Genomic DNA, 17,806 nt, shown 5'->3' on the forward strand with positions numbered 1-17,806 from the left:
CAGAAAATTGTTTGCTTAGCTGCTTGGGTTATGTATCGTGTTAGCTTTGGATTTAGCTGCGTTACCTTCGACGGTTACTTAGCTAACATAGCTGTTTGGTTTTGTGGCTTTAGTTGTGTAACTTCATTAGCTTTAGATTTAGCTGTTATATACTAAGCTAATATAGCTTTGTTTATTTTAGCTTGGGTTATGTAGCTGTGCTAGCTTTGTATTTAGCTTTATTACCTATAAAGCTGATGTAGCTAACATAGCTTTGTTGCTTTAGCTTGTGTTATGTAGTTTTGCTAGCTTTAGATTTAGCTACATTATCTGTTATCTGTGAAACTAATGTAGCTTCCTTAACTTTAGCCTCAGCTACGTTAGCTGCATTAGAGTAGTCTACTTTGTTAAACAATTCCCAATTAGGTTTTCCAGGTCAGGTTTTTGCCTTTTAACTTTTAGTAGCTTTTTAAACTTTTAGTAGCCTTGTGTGTACTTCAACTTCAGCCCTAATCAGAAGTGTAATCCAATTTTCATTTGGAAGTTTTGTTATGCATTTCCATTCTGACACATGCAGCATCTCATGTAGTGTTCTGCAAGGGGGGCCGTCTGAGATCTGCAGTCTGCATCTCGCCTGTCATGCAATTACTGGACGATTGTTTACATTTTTCTGCCTACAACAGTTGTGATAATATATACAGTATCTGCTTAGAAAACCGCAACAATTTAGTAACAAAGCCAAAACTCTGTGTCATCTTCCTGTCAGTCTCCCTGACTGAACTGACTAGTAAAGGAACAAACTGTTCCATCCTCACTGACAGAAGATGACTAGACAGAAGTTTTTGCTATAACTGTTATCAGCTATCTCAAGGTGAGCAAGTTGGATCACTAGCTAATGAGCATTCAGTTTTTAAGAAAAGATTTCAAAACATCATTCACTATTACCCAGTGTGAACCACTATGATTGAATTAAGTGAACAGTGGATATTTGATTCATGTTAGTGAATGTGTTGTAACAGAGAGCTTCATAGTTGATCATTGATTAATTTAAGCCTGCTAGAGTTAGTTTGCATGCTATGTTAGTCTGTTTATCTTTTTTGCAAAGCTGTTCCCAATGAAGCAAGAGTGAAATCAGTAGCTTTAGGGTACTTAAAAGGATACTGCTGCAACCAGCATCTTTTCCGGGCTATTCAGGATAGGGATGTATTACTTTATCAGAATGATATCGATATCAGCAAATGTTAGCTGAAAAAGTGAGTAATCTGTATCAGCAGTAAGCTATGAAAATATTTAGAACCAATATTTTGGCTATAGGCCCAAAAATCTGCCTGTTCAGCAAGGTACTGATGTCACTACTTCAGCCAACCAATTTTATACAAGATGGAGCTGGTCAAATGATCATAGAGTAAGTGATTTTTTGGGAACGATTCTTCTCAATGCTGAAGCTGAGTGTTTGACAGGCGGTAAGAAAAGCCAGCTGATGAAGAGGAAAAAAAAACAAATTAACACATGATGTGCTTTGTTTTTGGCAATATTTCCTACCAGTGTGAGACTCCTTGTCCTATTGTATAATTGTTTTGATTTAGAAAAGAAAAGAAAATTGCAATAATTGACACTTTCCAGTCATGATACTTAGAGAATAGTAACACTTCAGAATTCCGTCATAAATTGAATTGGAACCAAAGAATCTTGACAAAATCGTAGCGTAGAATATTCCCCAAACCCTCGTATTTTCAACCAGTGCCTGATTGTAGTTTGTCCCTTTCAGCTTAATTTCATACCTTTTTTTTCTTTTCCTGTCCTTTTCCTGCAGAAGAAGCCCGCCCGGCGGCGGTACGAAAACTACGGCATGTACTCAGATGATGACGCTAACAGTGACGCCTCCAGCGCCTGTTCAGAGCGGTCCTACAGCTCCAGGAACGGAGGAGCCATCCCCACCTACATGAGACAGACAGAAGATGTAGCCGAGGTGAGAACAGATTCAGAAAGCCTTGATGTTCATCTTAGTCTTTGTTTGGCAGCCTTTTTCTTTAAAGCAATATGCACAGTCATGAACTTAATATTAAATTGATCATCACAGGTTTCTAAATATGAGGAAATTATCAATATCAGAGTAGACACTGGACCACAGAGACCCTGCTTTCTTTGTCCTTTCATTTACCCTGTTGTTGGTTTAGCTTTGCTTTTGTCTTAATTGCATCAATCTAAACAAATGCTTTAAAACAAATCTGTTGTTTTAAAGTGTCTCGGTGAGAAGGCTGGATTATATTATTTAAAAGCATAAGAATCAGTGTGATAAACCACAAATGCTTCTGTCCGTGCTGCTGCTTTCTGGTCACTAACAATTTCAGATGTTCCTGGAATCTCAGAACCTCACTTTGCATTTTAAGATGCTGCTGTTTAGCTAAAAGCATCTTTTTCTTTTTTTAAGTTAGCAGCAGATCACATGTTTAGAATGCATCAAGCCTTCTCCTGCCTTCTTCACCCCATTTACACTGAGGTTTATCATACTCTTGGTACATTAAGCTGACAGAAGTTTTAGTATCAGACATTTTACACAGATGGCAAAGTAAAAACAGCAGAATTCTTACATTGAGCAAGCCGTGCAGATGGGGGATTTTCTGCAGTTTTCCTGTTAGGACTCAATGAAGTGTTATCTTTCCAGTACACTACAGTAGAGTTCTTTTTCCAGTTATTGTATCCATCTCCAAAATCTCACAAAGGAAAATGCTAAAGCCATGTCACCAGTTTCATCCTCACTATTTCTTTTTTATTATGTTGGAAGAGTTGTTGATGTATTTATTGTGTTTGATTACTCTGTGAAACTCTTGATCAGAAATGGGCTATATAATAAAGCTGCCTTGCCATCGTGCCAACAAAACATCCTTGATTGCTAGGTGCTGAACAGATGTGCCAGTGCAAACTGGTCCGAGAGGAAGGAGGGACTGCTGGGTCTACAGGCGCTGCTCAAGAACCAACGCACCCTCAGGTCTTCCACAGACCAGTCACATTATATTTAAATGATTTTTAATGGAAATTACTGAATTGCACATTAATCAACATATCAGCAACACATGCCAGTATTTGTATGTTGTTATTAGCACAGTAGCTAATTTTCATCTGTAGACTGAAGGCAGGTATTTCAAAAACAAAACTAATTTTACAAATGCAGGACATCTTACAGGTTATACTCTAAAATAATGTTTTAAAATTATCTAAGGATTGTTTTTTTTTTTTATTTAAGTGTGCTTTGTTTTGATCTGCAGTCGGGTAGAGCTGAAGAGATTATGTGAGATCTTCACCAGGATGTTTGCAGATCCTCACAGTAAGGTATGATTGCATGCGGATGACATACACACACAGAGCCACAGCACTCATTTACAGTCTCATTTCACACAGATCCATTTTCACCCATTTGATTTAACTTTGGTTTCACATACTTTATATGTCTCACCATCCTTCACTGTACCGGATTCTGCCAGAACAAAGACAAGGATTTCCTTACTGCCTCACACAGACATTTTTAAAGTCACAGATGTTAAGTGAAGTCTCTAAATCTGGACAGGAGAAAAAGACCTCTCATATGTACACTTACATGTTTATACTCACACAGACATAAACACAGGCATGCAGAGTGTGCGACGTACTGTTTTCTAACGGCATGCCACGCCTGAGTTTGCGTGTGACCTCACTCTTCGTGCGCCGTCCTGCTGGATTGCTCTGTTACTCTTCAGCAGCCGATTTGCTGGCTGTGCTCACTGCATTTATTGCCACTCCCTCTCTTCCCCTCCCTGCACTGCAATCAAAAGCGACGACACAGATCACACACACACCTACACTTACATTTACAGATGAACATTGCGGCTGCCAGCTCTTCTCTCTGACTAACCAGCTGCGGTTCGCCCTTTCTAACACTGAAACTTTTGTTACGGCATTTTTTGAGTGCCTCACACATAACGTAAGGTGTGTGAGTCCCCCCTCTCCTCCCACCCTCGTTTTTGACGTGTTTGACGATTTGATGAATTTCAGCGAGACTCCGGCAGGATGTACGGCACGGCAGAATCCGGTATAAGCTCAGCCTCCTTCAAGGTACCGCATCACGCCGTGGACTCTAGCTTCATCTGTTTCATTCCCACTTCTTATTCATCTCCTTTCTTCCCTAAACTTTTATCTCAGTTCTTTCTAGTGTTCACAAATCATCGCCTCACATATATATAAAAATGCTGTTTCTCTTACTTTGTGTATCTTTTTTCATTTAGCAAATGTTGGATTAAAAGTCTTGATTATGAGTGAAAACTGGCATGTTCAGGCTTTTTTCTGTCAGGATGCTAACAGATGTGTCTCTCTCTCCCCCATGCCTCCCCCCCTCTGGAACTCTCTGTAGAGAGTAAGTTTGGCAAATGTGTAAAACTGTCATTAATGTGTTTGGATGAAAATCTGCTTCATTAATCTGATTGGATGACCAATTACAAGGGCAAACAAATTAACAAGCACTCACTAACCTGACTGACATAATGCTGTTTGTATCTACACCATCTGGCCAAAACACGGTGTGATTGGTGCTGTCACGTGTTGTTTTGATAGATTTTATTTATATTACGTTTCGTTATGTGGTGATTACGTTTAATTGGTGTTTGGGAATGATGGTCGCTGTTGCAATGAAGAGTTGATAACCACTAACTTCAAAATGGGAACTAATATTTGGTTTCACATGATACTTTTTGATCGTGACCTTATCCTGTAAACATGGTGTAAATGTTGGACCATTTGTATGCATGCGTTTGGGCTCTTAACATGTGTGTTGTTCAGGGATTAAAGTCTCTGTTTAACCTTAACTGTCTGTCTGTTCAGGTATTCAGTATGTTCCTGGAGACCCTGGTAGATTTCATCGTGGTCCATAAGGAAGATCTGCAGGACTGGTTGTTTGTCCTGCTCACACAGCTGCTGAAGAAGATGGGAGCTGACCTGCTGGGCTCTGTACAGGCCAAAGTTCAGAGAGCCCTAGATGTCACACGGTGGGTGCCACTTAAGCAACTAACAAAGGACATAGCCATGACGATGTTTCCACTAACTCAATGATGAATCTAGAATTGTGTAAAAAGATATGTGTGGTATATATACAGCCACACAAGTATGAATGCTTCAAAAAATAGAAATGTTAATAGTTGATTTTCATTAATTAACAAATACGTGAACAGAGAAAGTGAGAAAACGTAAGGACACAAGTCAATATTTGGTCGACCACCCTTTGTCTGCAGTTGAAACATAAGTTTGAAACACAATCATTAACTCAGACGAATGCAGCTGTGTATGAGGGTTGAAACTGGGTGAGTAACAGCCAAACTCCCAAGTTGAGGTCGCTAAATACAGTTTAATGTCAGTGTTGACAGTGGTAATGACAGTGGTTTCCAGATGTGCTGTCCATGCTGAAAAAGTCACAAAGAAACTTAGAATGATGAGGACAAGAGGGGTGAGTGCTGCAAATAATAGGCACATCATAACTACTTCCCTTCGCAATTGGAACATGTTCAGCCGTGCCAGTCACTCAGTATTGGGACACTTGGGATTTCCCCAGTGAGCAGTTGGGTTTGTGGGACGACAGGCTGGGCAAGAAGAAAAAAAAACTGCCAGTCTTGCTGTGACTATGAAACATGCTGTTTCTGATTAGGCTTCATGGGGAAGAAGAGATAGACAGGTTGGCCAACTGTGTGGGAAAAGACAGGAAACCACGTAGCTGTTCCTTTCCTTTCCGCTGCCCTCTTTTCTTGTGCTCACTCTCTCAGCCCCCAACTGATACATATGCAGGTTTACCTGTCTTTGCACTTTACAACATGACATCATGGCTTACTTGCGACCTGCAGTGACCTCCAGTAGTGCAGCCTATTAGTTACAGTAAAACACTTAAAACTTGATAGCCTGGTTCATGCACAGTGTGTAGCCTCAGTTGGGATGTAGTGCATAGTTAAGGCCATTACACCATGAAATCACTACGATCACATGATCAGCACCATGGGCAGCACTATACATCAATTAGTGGTGACAACAGTCAGAGGGCATTATACTCTTTCAACTCATTGTCAATAGATACTCAGTGAAAATGCCAGTTATGCAACTGAGGCAGGAAAACAATTTACAAGAATATATAATATGATTATGAGTTATATAAACCTACATGCACACAATTTCTGTTCATTCAGAGAAAGCAGGTTGGAGACATAGAGTTTCTAGATCTTTGTAATCATGATGCAATACGATGATGTACATTGTTAAACATTGCTATATGCTACATGGTTATATATATAGGCTGTAAGAAAATTGAAGGACATCAGAATGTCAGATTTTTTATTTGACATTCTTTATTTGATTAAAACTTTGACATAGTACTGTATTTTAAACTGTGAAGACTCCTGAAAGACTGAGATGCATTACTGTGTGAGTTTGACATTTGTTTTATTTTTTCTACAGAGAGTCTTTCCCCAATGACCTCCAGTTTACTATTCTTATGAGGTTCACAGTGGACCAGACGCAGACGCCTAACCTCAAGGTAAATCCCATGGTTCTTTTGGTGTCACCGTGTGTCCATGTATGTTTATATGAGAAGGCGAAGGAGGTGTTTTTGTTTATGACTGAGTGATGGAGAGGAGGCTGGAAACTTAGAGACTGTATCAATGGTAACTGCAGTTCTGATATGACCTCATGCCTGCACATGCAGCCCCACCTCCCAAAAAAGACCCTGAGTCCCGGGCTGTGATTGGTCGGCAGTTGCCGTGGGCATTCGATTGGCTTTTTTTGCTCTGCTACAGTGTGGACACACCCTTCAAGCTTTCCTCCTCACATCCATCTTCTCCTCCTCTTCTTTCCTCTTGCTCACTAACCCTGCTGATGGAGCAAACTCTTGGCTCACCAGCATGCCTTACCCATCCCTCACATCAAGCCTTCCCATTATTTCTGCCCCCTCCCATACCCTTTTTTCACCCCTGCTTCACCTTATTCTCACCTTTTGTCCCTTATTCCTCTCCCTACTAGAATGTAACACCTCTGAGTTCTGTTTTCTTTATTTGCAAAGTTATTAAAGCTATCAGAAGACTGTAATTCAAACATTTAACTGAGTTGGATGCTTAAGGCTAAACTTGTGCTGCCAAAAAATGGTTGTGAGGCAACAGCAACATGGAGGCTAAAGTCAGGTTCAAACCAAAAATTCGCAATGCAACGAGCCCTTTCTAGAACATGAGTGGGGACAGTTGCAGCTGTCTGAACTGAACTGCTACAGCTCAAATCAGGCTGGCTGATGACGTTTCTTGCAATTCAGTTTGTCAAATGTCGAACAGCTGGTTTTGGACATTTCAAGCAGATAAATATTAACCTGACATGCCAGATAGACTGCTTACATAGCCATAGCATGGATATATTTCACATTCATCTGGGAAACCTCCCAATCAAAGCATTTGGAAAGGCCAGGTCTTTTTTTTCCCAAAAAATTGTCAGAAGGCGATTGGACAAACATTCTGTCTGACAATCAAAGAGACAATACAAAATGATGTAGACTTGCCTGGCTCCAGTACTAATCTGAGCTATACAGGCTGGCGCTGCCATAGTGTTTGAACAGGGAAGCTTGTTGTTGGCTTAAACTTATGCCAAAGCCCAGCGGTAGACGTGCAAAAACCACCTTCTCTGCTAAAAGGAGCTTTCAGTCTGACTCTTTGCTCTGGTTTTGATAAAGAAAAGTGGTCCAGATCTGATTAAACTGACTCTCTTCTAAAGCCACATCCGGGTGGGTCACCACCATCGTCATAGCCTTTTGTATATACCGACTTAATCCATAACAACAACCATTGTGGATTGGTGCTTTGCGAGATGGATTTGCCTAATGACAGTCTGGCAAGTACATCTGCTTTGCAAGGTTGGATGAATATGACATGGGAAATCAAAACCTTGTTTCTATAAGGTGTAAAGGTCAACAAATATCTGTCCAAAGCAGGGTATTTTGGGGGTAAAGTCATGCTGAAAATGGTTAAATCTATCTTTTTTAACTTTCACGGAGAGACTTAAGCTTTATAAACACTCCTGTCTCTCTGAGCAGCTAGGAACGTAATAAGGATGTACAGCTAAACAGATGCATGGGAAATTTAAGGCTGAGCTAGCAAAGCGTTCTGTTTGTAAGTGATGACAAATTTCACTAACACACTACAATGGTGATGATAAATGAATTAGTGATCAACAGGAATCAAACAGCCTAATGCCATGCAATATTAATATGATAAAGATACAGGATAAAAGACAGTGAATGTGCAGAACTGTTCTTGTTGTAGAAACGCATTTATGGCTCAGTTAGGAAATAAATCACTTCAAATGAGTGACTTTGAGAGTTATTGCAATGGAATTGAGTCATCGTTGCCTCCATTGTGTAAACACAGGAAACAGCACGCCACTTCTGTAAACTTAAAGCTTTCAGACAAATGTAACTTATTTTGTTGTAGATACCAAAAAAGGAAAAACCTTACAAAGGTGTTGGATTGGCCAGATTCCATGTTGGTCATCTGGATATGGAATTATTCTATCTGGCAAGTCAGGTTAGAAAAGTTAGGGTTCATATGCTTTTTTCCTCTTGAACAATAAAGATTAGTCCACTTAAAGGCATCACTGTACCCATAAAAAGGGATCTGCCCCCTGTTACTTCAAAGCAGGACTCTTCATCACGGACGACGAGTTAAGTATTTCATAAAAACCTTCTTAGAAAAAAATTGTTGGAGATTTTTGCAAGCCTGTTGATATTTCTGGATTTTTTTGGTTGCATTTCACTTAAATGTCCTGATTTTCTTCTTATTTATCTGAGTCAGTTTCCAAATTGAGTTTCCAAAAGAGACAATATCTCACAGTAAAAAATGCAAATAGCAGCACAAAGATGAATACATACAATTTAGTGAGGACAATGGATATATTGTGTTTCCGATGCTTGACAACACAGCTCTTTGCTGCCATCATGTGGGAGCCTTGTGTACAAGAAAAAAATTACTCAATAAATCCCTCCCGCCCAAGCCTACTTTCCATTCTTCTTCCTCCTCCTTAACTCCCTGCACCGTCCCTCCCTCCTTCCTTTGCCTCCTCCGCTCTTGTCTCCCCCTGCCCTCCCCCTGTCCTCGTCTCCCTTTCTGTCTCCGTTGATTGACGCGGTGCTTCTCCTCTCTCTTTCTGAAGCCTGTACGGAGCTCGTGTTGCGGGCGAGGGCGAGGCAGGGGAGGGTCCGGGGTTAAATTGTTCCCCCCCAGAGCGCGGCGCCACGCCTGCTCTCTAGACGAGCAGGCCGCAGCCTGGAGCCAGTCCTCCCAGGTCAGTGCGCTCCGGGGGGAGCAATTATATGGCCCATTAAACAAGTAGGTGATTTGGAGGAAGTTTGGTGCTAAAGGAGCATCTGTAGAGACACAAAGAAGGAGAGAGAGAGTGGGAGATTTGGAGAAAAATCAGGGCAGGAGTCAGTCATTGTTCAGTTTTTGGAATCTGCATAGAAGTTTGCATTTAGTGTTTTACTTTTCTTCTGTTTTTTTCTTTTGCCATCTGTTTACTTTTGGTTATTTTACAACATTACCATGAATGCACTTTGATTTGTGTCACTAATTCATCAGTTTTTTTTCATTTTCAGACCTACAAGAGATTCACAATCTGCTGTGATTCTTCATGCTGGCTGTGAACATAAGTGGTGTTTTTCTCATCTGTGCTTAATTTTGTGTTTACTCCTTTTGTGTTTTTACAGGTGATTATCGCCCATGTAGTTTAATTTTCATAAATAAATCATTTCTAATAACTTTTATTAATATGTGTTTTTCTATCACAGGTGAAGGTGGCCATTCTGAAGTACATTGAGACGCTGACATTACAGATGGAAGCTCCTGACTTTGTGAACTCCAGTGAGACTCGGCTGGCCGTCTCCCGCATCATCACATGGACGACCGAACCCAAGAGCTCTGATGTCAGAAAGGTGCTGAAGCGCAGACTTTCAGCTGCTTTTGATCCACTCATACACACAATATGTGACATACACTGGAGGAAAAACTTTTGATATAGAAGGATTCTCTCTGTTTCAGGCTGCCCAGTCGGTTTTGATCGCTCTGTTCCAGCTCAACACTCCAGAGTTCACAATGCTGCTGGCAGCTCTGCCCAAAACCTTCCAGGACGGAGCCACCAAGCTGCTTCAAAACCACCTGAAGAACACAGGCAATGTTGCACAGGTAAAACACACCCACACAGTCTTTATTTCAGTCATTGTTCTGAAACATCAGTGCCATTAAGGATGCACCCATGCATTTGTTTAATATCAGTATGGGCTGATATCAAGCCTGGGCGGTAGAAGTCACTGTTGGACAAAGTCTGATTTGTTTTTATGGTCAGAGAAAAAGTTGGGAGTAGTGGGAGTGTTACACCATAAGATGTTATGAAAAAATTATTGGAATCAGCAAAAAATATAATAATGATTGGATATTAATCTGTGCATCTCTAAATGCCATAATTTTTTCTCATTTTGTTTTTTTCCCCTTATTTACCTCCCTAGGCACCCATGGGAAGCCCCCTGACACGCCACACCCCTCGATCTCCTGCCAGCTGGTCCAGCCCTGTTACCTCCCCCACCAATACCTCCCAGAACACGCCCTCACCAAGGTGATCCTCAGTGTTATCTCATCACTTACACACAATCAGAAAATCCATTTGAAAATTAACATGCACATAAAAAAGGATGATCTAAGGAGGAGACGGACTGTAGTTAATTTCACAAAAAAAAAGGAAAGAAATCATGAAGAGGTCACATTTAATAAATATTTAAATAATTTTGGTTTTTCATTTTATTGATGGTTCTTTGTTTTTGTTTTGGTGCAGTGCATTTGACTATGACACAGAGAATATGAACTCAGAGGATATCTACAGCTCACTGAAAGGTGTCACTGAGGCCATCCAGAACTTCAGTGTCCGCAGCCAAGAAGACATGAATGAACCTGTCCAAAGGAGGGAGGGAGACGAGGTCAGTACACCAAACTGATGCATTTTATTTGTATTGTGAATATTTGAGTCTCTTACAAATCCGAGAAACACAATTTTGAATGACAACAGAGACAATACTAAACCATATTTTGCTGCATTTACATGCAGTTAGAGAAAGTTTTGATTGATTGTGTAAGTATTTGTTCTAATCTTTCATTAAATTACTGCAGGGAGACGGAGACAGAGTGTCAGACTTTGTAGACGGAGGCCGCATGGCTCTGGACAACAAGACGTCCCTCCTCAACACCCCCCTTCTCTCCTCCAGCCCCCGAGGAGCCCGCGAGCACTTCTCTGATTCTCCATTCAAACACAGTCGCAAAGACACCAGCATGGACGACTCTGAGCAGCTAACAGATGGTACAAAATCAGAATGAAAATAAACAATATTTTCAAATCACAGCATGATTTTTTCTGTGATTGTAGCTTCATTCTTTGTATTAATGTCAACAGAAAGCAGCCTGGACCAATCAGAGCTGGTGGCAGAGCTGCTCAAAGAGTTGTCCAATCACAACGAGCGCATCGAGGAAAGGAAGGCAGCTCTGTGCGAGCTGCTGAAGCTGATCCGTGAAAACACGCTGCAGGTGTGGGATGAACATTTTAAGACCATCCTGCTGCTGCTGCTGGAGACAATGGGAGACAGAGAGGTACTCACATGGTGTTCGTGACTGTGATGAATTACACCAAAAAAATAAATAAATCAGTTCATGAGTTTGAATGTTTGTTTTTCTTGTAGCATTTGATCCGAACGCTGGCTCTGCGGGTGTTGAGGGAGATTCTCTGTAAACAGCCCGGGAGGTTCAAAAACTACGCAGAGCTCACCATTATGAAGGCACTGGAGGCTCACAAAGACCCCCACAAAGAGGTACTAAAACACATGCACTGCAGTCAGAGATGATGCAATACCAAAACAGATCGTGCTTACTCTGTGATATATGTTTGCAGCTTATACAATCAAATCCACGATGGTTGGAAATGTGGCAGCCTGGATACACTTACTTGTGCATAATTGGTGCATCAAGCCACTGCTAATTATAACCAGAGAAAACACTAAAGACAGCAGTGCTGTGTGAAAAACTGGTGTCAAGCAGACCCAAAAGAGACAAATGTCTCTAAATCTTCCCTTTACCCCTTAGTAATAGCTGACTCTTCAGCTACATTAAAAAAGAAATGCTATGTTTTTCTTGAGGCATATATTTGAACATGTTTAAGAAATGTATAATAAAGGAAACATGGTACAAGAATTTCTCTGACTGTAGAGAGTGTTATCTAAGCCTACATTATTGTTTTATATTATAGATATAAATTATTTTCCTGTGTGTTCCTGCAGGTTGTAAGAGCAGCAGAGGAGACGGCGGCTATGTTGGCATTGTCCATCAGCCCAGACCAGTGTATCAAAGTATTGTGTCCTATCATCCAGTCTGCTGACTATCCCATTAACCTAGCCGCCATCAAGATGCAGACCAAAGTGGTGGAGAGGATTCCCAGAGAGGGTCTGATCAGCATGCTGCCTGAGATAGTGCCAGGACTCATTCAGGTAACGCTCATATACCAACCTTAGTGTCAGTCAGTTCACATAGTTTTGATTCTGTGATCCAAGGACTAATAGAAATAACAATGTTGGTTATTACTTAAGATTTTAGCCCTCTGTGCTCCTTTTTACTGATACAGCAAACCCTCCACACTCCTAAGTGTGCTGTCGTTAGCAGTGAGTCCTGCTGGTGTTTGATATGATGTTGTCTGTTTGTTCAGGGTTACGATAACTCTGAGAGCAGTGTGAGGAAAGCCTGTGTTTTCTGCTTGGTGGCCATTTATGCAGTGATTGGTGAGGACCTCAAACCACACCTCAGCCAGCTCTCCAGCAGCAAGGTAACCACAGCTTTCAGCACAAGTGTGTAGTTTTAAACACACTCTGCTCTGCTGTAGTGATTTTTAACGGGTGGGTTTAGATCCAAAAGTGGATCTCGGAGCTGATTTCAGTGTGTCACGAATGTGGGCCTTGGAGGACAAAAAATGGCCAAATGTCAATATGAATCCTTAAGCGGACATACACCCATGTGGTTTTTCACTCCCTTTTGCTGTGTTTTCTTGAAATCTCGACATATTTTCTCTGTCATCTTGGGGTAACAAAGCTGATTTTCTCCTTATGTGTCAGTTTCTCCAGATTTGTAGAAAATCTCAAAATGTAACAGTATAATGTTGTATGCTAGCTATACTCTTTGGTAAATAATTTCACTTCTGATTGAACACAAATAATAATAATTTTATCTATTTGACCAGTCTAAAATTAAAGAGAAAGCCCAGAAAACCACTAAAATCATGCACTTTTTAATTGAGAAGGGATCATGATAGCTGTGAGTAAACACCATGAAGTTGGTTTGCTGAATGTAATTAATGTAAGCAGTGCTAGCACCACCAGCCTTCGATTCTTTTGTAGTTTAACATCCACAGTCCCACTTAGCATGATAACCTGACACAGCCTACAGTTGCAAGAAAAAGTATGTGAACCCTTTGGGATTTCTTGGATTTCTGCATAAATTGGTCATAAAATGTGTTCTGATTTTCATCTAAGTCACAACAATAGACAAACACAGTCTGCTTAAACTGATACTGCACAAAAATGATATTTTTTCATGTTTTTATTGAACAAACCATGTAAACATTCACAGTGCAGGGTGGGAAAAGTATGTGAACCCCTAGGCTAATGACTTCTCCAAGAGCTAATTGGAGCCAGGAGTCAGCCAACCTGGAGTCCAATCAATGTGATGAGATTGGATGTGTTGGTTAAAGCTGCCCTGCTCTATAAAAAACACACACCAGTATTGAGTTTGCTAATTTAAAGAAGCATTTCCTGATGTGAACCATGCCTCACACAAAAGAGCTCTCAGTGGACCTACAATCAAGAATTGTTGACGTGCATGAAGCTGGAAAGGGTTACAAAAGTATCTCTAAAAGCCTTGATGTTCATGTATCCACTGTAAGACAGACTGTCTACAAATGGAGAAAGTTCAGCACTGTTGCTGCTCTCTCTAGGCGTGGTCGTCCTGTAAAGATGGCTGCAAGAGCACAGGGCAGAATGCTCAATGAAGTGAAGAGGAATCCTAGAGTGTCAGCTAAAGACTAACAGAAATCTCTGGCACATGCTAACATTTGTGTTGACAAATCTACAATAAGTAAAACATTGAACAAGAAGGGAGTTCATGGGAGGACACCACAGAGGAAGCCACTGCTGTCCAAAAAACACATTGCTGCACGTTTGAAGTTTGCAAAAGAGCACCTGGATGTTCCACAGCACTACTGGCAAAATATTCTGTGGACAGATGAAACCAAAATTGAGTTGTTTGGAAGGAACACACAACGCTATGTGTGGAGAAAAACAGGCACAGCACACCAACATCAAAATCTCATCCCACCTGTGAAATATGGTGGAGGGGCCATCATGGTTTGGGGCTGCTTTGCTGCCTCGGGGCTTGGATGGATTGCTGTCATTGACGGAAAAATGAATTCCCAATTTCATCAAGACATTTTGCAGGAAAACTTAAGACTATCTGTCCGCCAACTGAAGTTTAACAGAGGATGGGTGATGCAACAGGACAACGACCCAAAGCATAGAAGTAAATCAGCAACAGAATGACTTCAACAGAAGAAAATACGCCTTTTGGAGTGGCCTAGTCAGAGTCCTGACCTCAACCTGATTGAGATGCTGTGGCATGACCTCAAGAGAGCGATTCACACCAGACATCCCTACATCCCACATTATTGCTGAACTGAAACAGTTTTGCAAAGAGGAATGGTCCAAAATTCCTCCTGACCATTGTGCAGGTCTGATCTGCAACTACAGGAAACGTTTGGTTGAGGTTATTGCTGCCAAAGGAGGGTCAACCAGTTATTAAATCCAAGGGGTTCACATACCTTTCTTGCAACTGTGTGGGCGCAGGTGGCCTTATGGTTTAAGGCATGCCCCATGTACACCGTCAGCCCAGGTGTCATATCGCTCCCCAGCTCTCTCGTCCCTGTCCCTTTCTTGTCCCATCTTTTAAAAAAAAAAAAAAAAAAAAAAAGATCATATTTTTTTTTCATTAATAGGGATTTCAATGCAAATGCTTTCTTTTCAGATGCATTATCATTACCAAAAAAAAGTTTTTTGTTTTTTTTGGTAATGATAATGTCACAGATTTCAATTAATGAGCCACTGCCCTCTATATTGTTTTATTGTACCCCTGCAAAGTCACGTAGTTATAGTGTCTATTTTTTATCTATACTTCAAGGTCCGTTAAAGTCTTTCCAAGTAGCATCAATGTCTCTGAAGACACTCATAAATTCTTAAAATTGTGAAGCCAGTGGTATAGTAGAATATTTAATGGCGTGTCACTACTTAATCTAAGACAAGTTAAACCGTGACAGCAGTTGTATACATCAGACAAAATAAATGTTATAAAGGTAGTAATGAGTTAAAACTCCTGTCTGTGTTTCTATTTTATCTGGAGCCTAAAAAATAGCATGCAATGAAGTTTTTAATAATCATTTAAAACATGATCCTCTGGGTCCCACACTTTGGGAAGCACTAATATCCTTCATGATTCAGACCAAAAATGCGTGTCTGAACTCATGAAGGATATTAAGAATGAGGTTAAAGGTACAGTATGTAACATTTAGTAAAATTTAGCAATAGTCTGGTTAAAAATGGAGCATAATATATAATCATATGCTTGTATTAGTGTTAAACCATCTTGTACTGCCACATTTCCATGAAATGGCGAGAGAGACCATTTAACGGTCTGGTGTATTTTAATTCTAGTCATTGCCTTGGTTAAGACGAGAAGTGAACATTTGTGGTCTAGTCTAACTGTTTTACACACTGTCCCTTTAACTAACTTATAATTTATGTGCTGACCAACAAGTGATCTGACTTTTTTTAGCCAGCCAATGGCAGGCATTGCTAATGTATACATGTCCTCTCAGGGCTTCTGTAGTGATGTGCTTACATGTTTGTTTGCCATGTCTCTGTGTATAATTGTTTTGTTTCATCTAGGGTCCAAACTGCAAAATGTGTCATTAAATGATTTTAAGTGATTTAAATTTTTCTGAAATTTGGGTTCATATTTCTTTTTTTCTTTCTTTCTTTTAGACATATTTTGGGGATTTTTATGCCTTTATCTTTTAGAAGAGGACAGTAGTGTTTAAAACAGGGATGGGAGAGTGGGGGAGACATGCGGGAAAGAGGCCACAGGCCAGACTTGATATTTCCTGTCTCTCTTCAGCTGTCCTATCAAAATAAATGAAAAATAATCTTGGAAATAATGTCACAGCATAGAGAGTGAATGTAGAAATAAGAAAATACTAATATTAAGTGTTTGATGCTAAGTTCAGTCCAAAACTTATCAGTGGTCTCTGTTCTGTCTGCAGCTGAAGCTGTTGAATCTATACATCAAGCGTGCCCAGTCTGGCTCCAGTGGCAGTGAACCCCCATCTGAGGGCCTATAGGAGACAACAGCGCCCTCCCACAGGGCAACTGAAGAACTACAACTTTGCCCACCAAACCCTAAATGAGCTCACACCAACACAGGCCGACACAGACATCCTAACACTCTGTCAGACTGCTTCCATCCACATGTAAACACTCACACAAACACAGTCCTCTTACATTTCCTGTTTGATGCAGCAGAGAGGAGTGTTGTAGTTCTCCCTGACCACTGCTGAGGATCCACCCCGACTGAACTGAACCCTTCAATTAAACATGAACAGATAACACTCATTCTGTCACACAGGTTTGTCACTAATCACTCAAGGATGAAAACGTCCATCCTCTCCACTTCCTCTAATTTTCAGACAAACAGTATCCCCCTCTGAGTCCTCTTGATGTCAACAGAAAGTGGTGCAACTGCATGGATCTCATATTTCTTTTTGGGGCGGGGGGCAGGTTAAGGTTCAAAGGGCGGGGCCGAGACGAAGAAACGGTGCAACCTTTGTGTCTTTCTTGAGCAGTGAGTTACCGGGGCCAGGTAGACAGGAATGTAAATGTACATTGTGTCATAGTTTGGGTTTCTTTTATGCCATGAGTTTTTACTGCAGCAGTTTTTGATGTCTGGAGTTTCACACACACTCATAAACGAACATTTTCTCTCTCAAAAAGGTGCTGAAGAGCCTAAAAGGTACGAGCGAGCAACCCCTCCCAGCACTAACGCGCGCAGTCACAGAGGGTTATGCCTGCTTGTTCCAAAAACAGAGCAAAGGCAGAACCCAAAGTAAAGGAGGCGTTGTGTGCTTGGCTATGCATGAGACTAAATTTTAAACTTTTTATCGGGGACAGAGTCGGCGTGATTGGGGTTTTAAATTAATATGAAGTCCGCTCCTTTCAAAAAACCCATGGCCAGGTCTTGGCAACATGGGGAGGAAGACAAGTGCGTGCTGCTTACTACATGAAGTATGACAGGACATGGCTTTTTATCACATAGTGGATATGTATCTAAATGAAATATTAAAATGAATCATCTAATAACTGTCATTTAGGAGAGTCCCCCTGGGAGGTGCACACGCGCACCTGTGCCCGTCCTTGTTTTTATTTTCTCTTTCTCTCTCTTTGCGCGTGCAGTAGTCTCTCACACTCATGTTTTCTCTGCTGAGAAACTTGTAGAAATGTATTATTTACAGTTCGGAAAAAAATGTCATGTCACCATTTTCTCTTCTCCTCTTCATCGTGTCTTTCTTTCCTTCCTGTTATTGTAACATTCTAGTTTCCACTGTTGTGTTTCCTCCGTGCATTTACAAAGCTGTGCTTACAATAAAATCAAGAACTTGTACA

At 40.8% G+C, this 17,806-nt stretch overlaps 1 protein-coding gene across 39 annotated transcripts in view; it reads left to right on the forward strand.

The window, feature by feature from the left end:
- The window catches only part of clasp2 (cytoplasmic linker associated protein 2), an 88,126-nt gene extending 70,320 nt beyond the window's left edge, over positions 1–17,806 (forward strand). For 24 of the 39 annotated variants that reach the window (XM_041808634.1, XM_041808637.1, XM_041808645.1 and 21 more), the window contains 17 exons: positions 1,793–1,948; positions 2,877–2,968; positions 3,246–3,309; positions 4,009–4,068; positions 4,364–4,366; positions 4,831–4,994; positions 6,445–6,523; positions 9,809–9,952; positions 10,059–10,202; positions 10,523–10,629; positions 10,846–10,987; positions 11,178–11,364; positions 11,458–11,651; positions 11,741–11,869; positions 12,335–12,541; positions 12,757–12,873; positions 16,411–17,806. In XM_041808634.1, the coding sequence (XP_041664568.1) occupies positions 1,793–1,948; positions 2,877–2,968; positions 3,246–3,309; positions 4,009–4,068; positions 4,364–4,366; positions 4,831–4,994; positions 6,445–6,523; positions 9,809–9,952; positions 10,059–10,202; positions 10,523–10,629; positions 10,846–10,987; positions 11,178–11,364; positions 11,458–11,651; positions 11,741–11,869; positions 12,335–12,541; positions 12,757–12,873; positions 16,411–16,488 (2,067 nt within the window). In that variant the 3' untranslated portion in view covers positions 16,489–17,806. The remainder of the gene's footprint in view (positions 1–1,792; positions 1,949–2,876; positions 2,969–3,245; positions 3,310–4,008; positions 4,069–4,363; positions 4,367–4,830; positions 4,995–6,444; positions 6,524–9,808; positions 9,953–10,058; positions 10,203–10,522; positions 10,630–10,845; positions 10,988–11,177; positions 11,365–11,457; positions 11,652–11,740; positions 11,870–12,334; positions 12,542–12,756; positions 12,874–16,410) is intronic. The other 15 variants (XM_041808644.1, XM_041808649.1, XM_041808653.1 and 12 more) reach the window with 3 other exon arrangements.

The sequence above is a fragment of the Cheilinus undulatus genome, linkage group 16 (genome assembly GCF_018320785.1).
Source record: "Cheilinus undulatus linkage group 16, ASM1832078v1, whole genome shotgun sequence".
NCBI classification, from domain to species: Eukaryota; Metazoa; Chordata; class Actinopteri; order Labriformes; family Labridae; genus Cheilinus; species Cheilinus undulatus.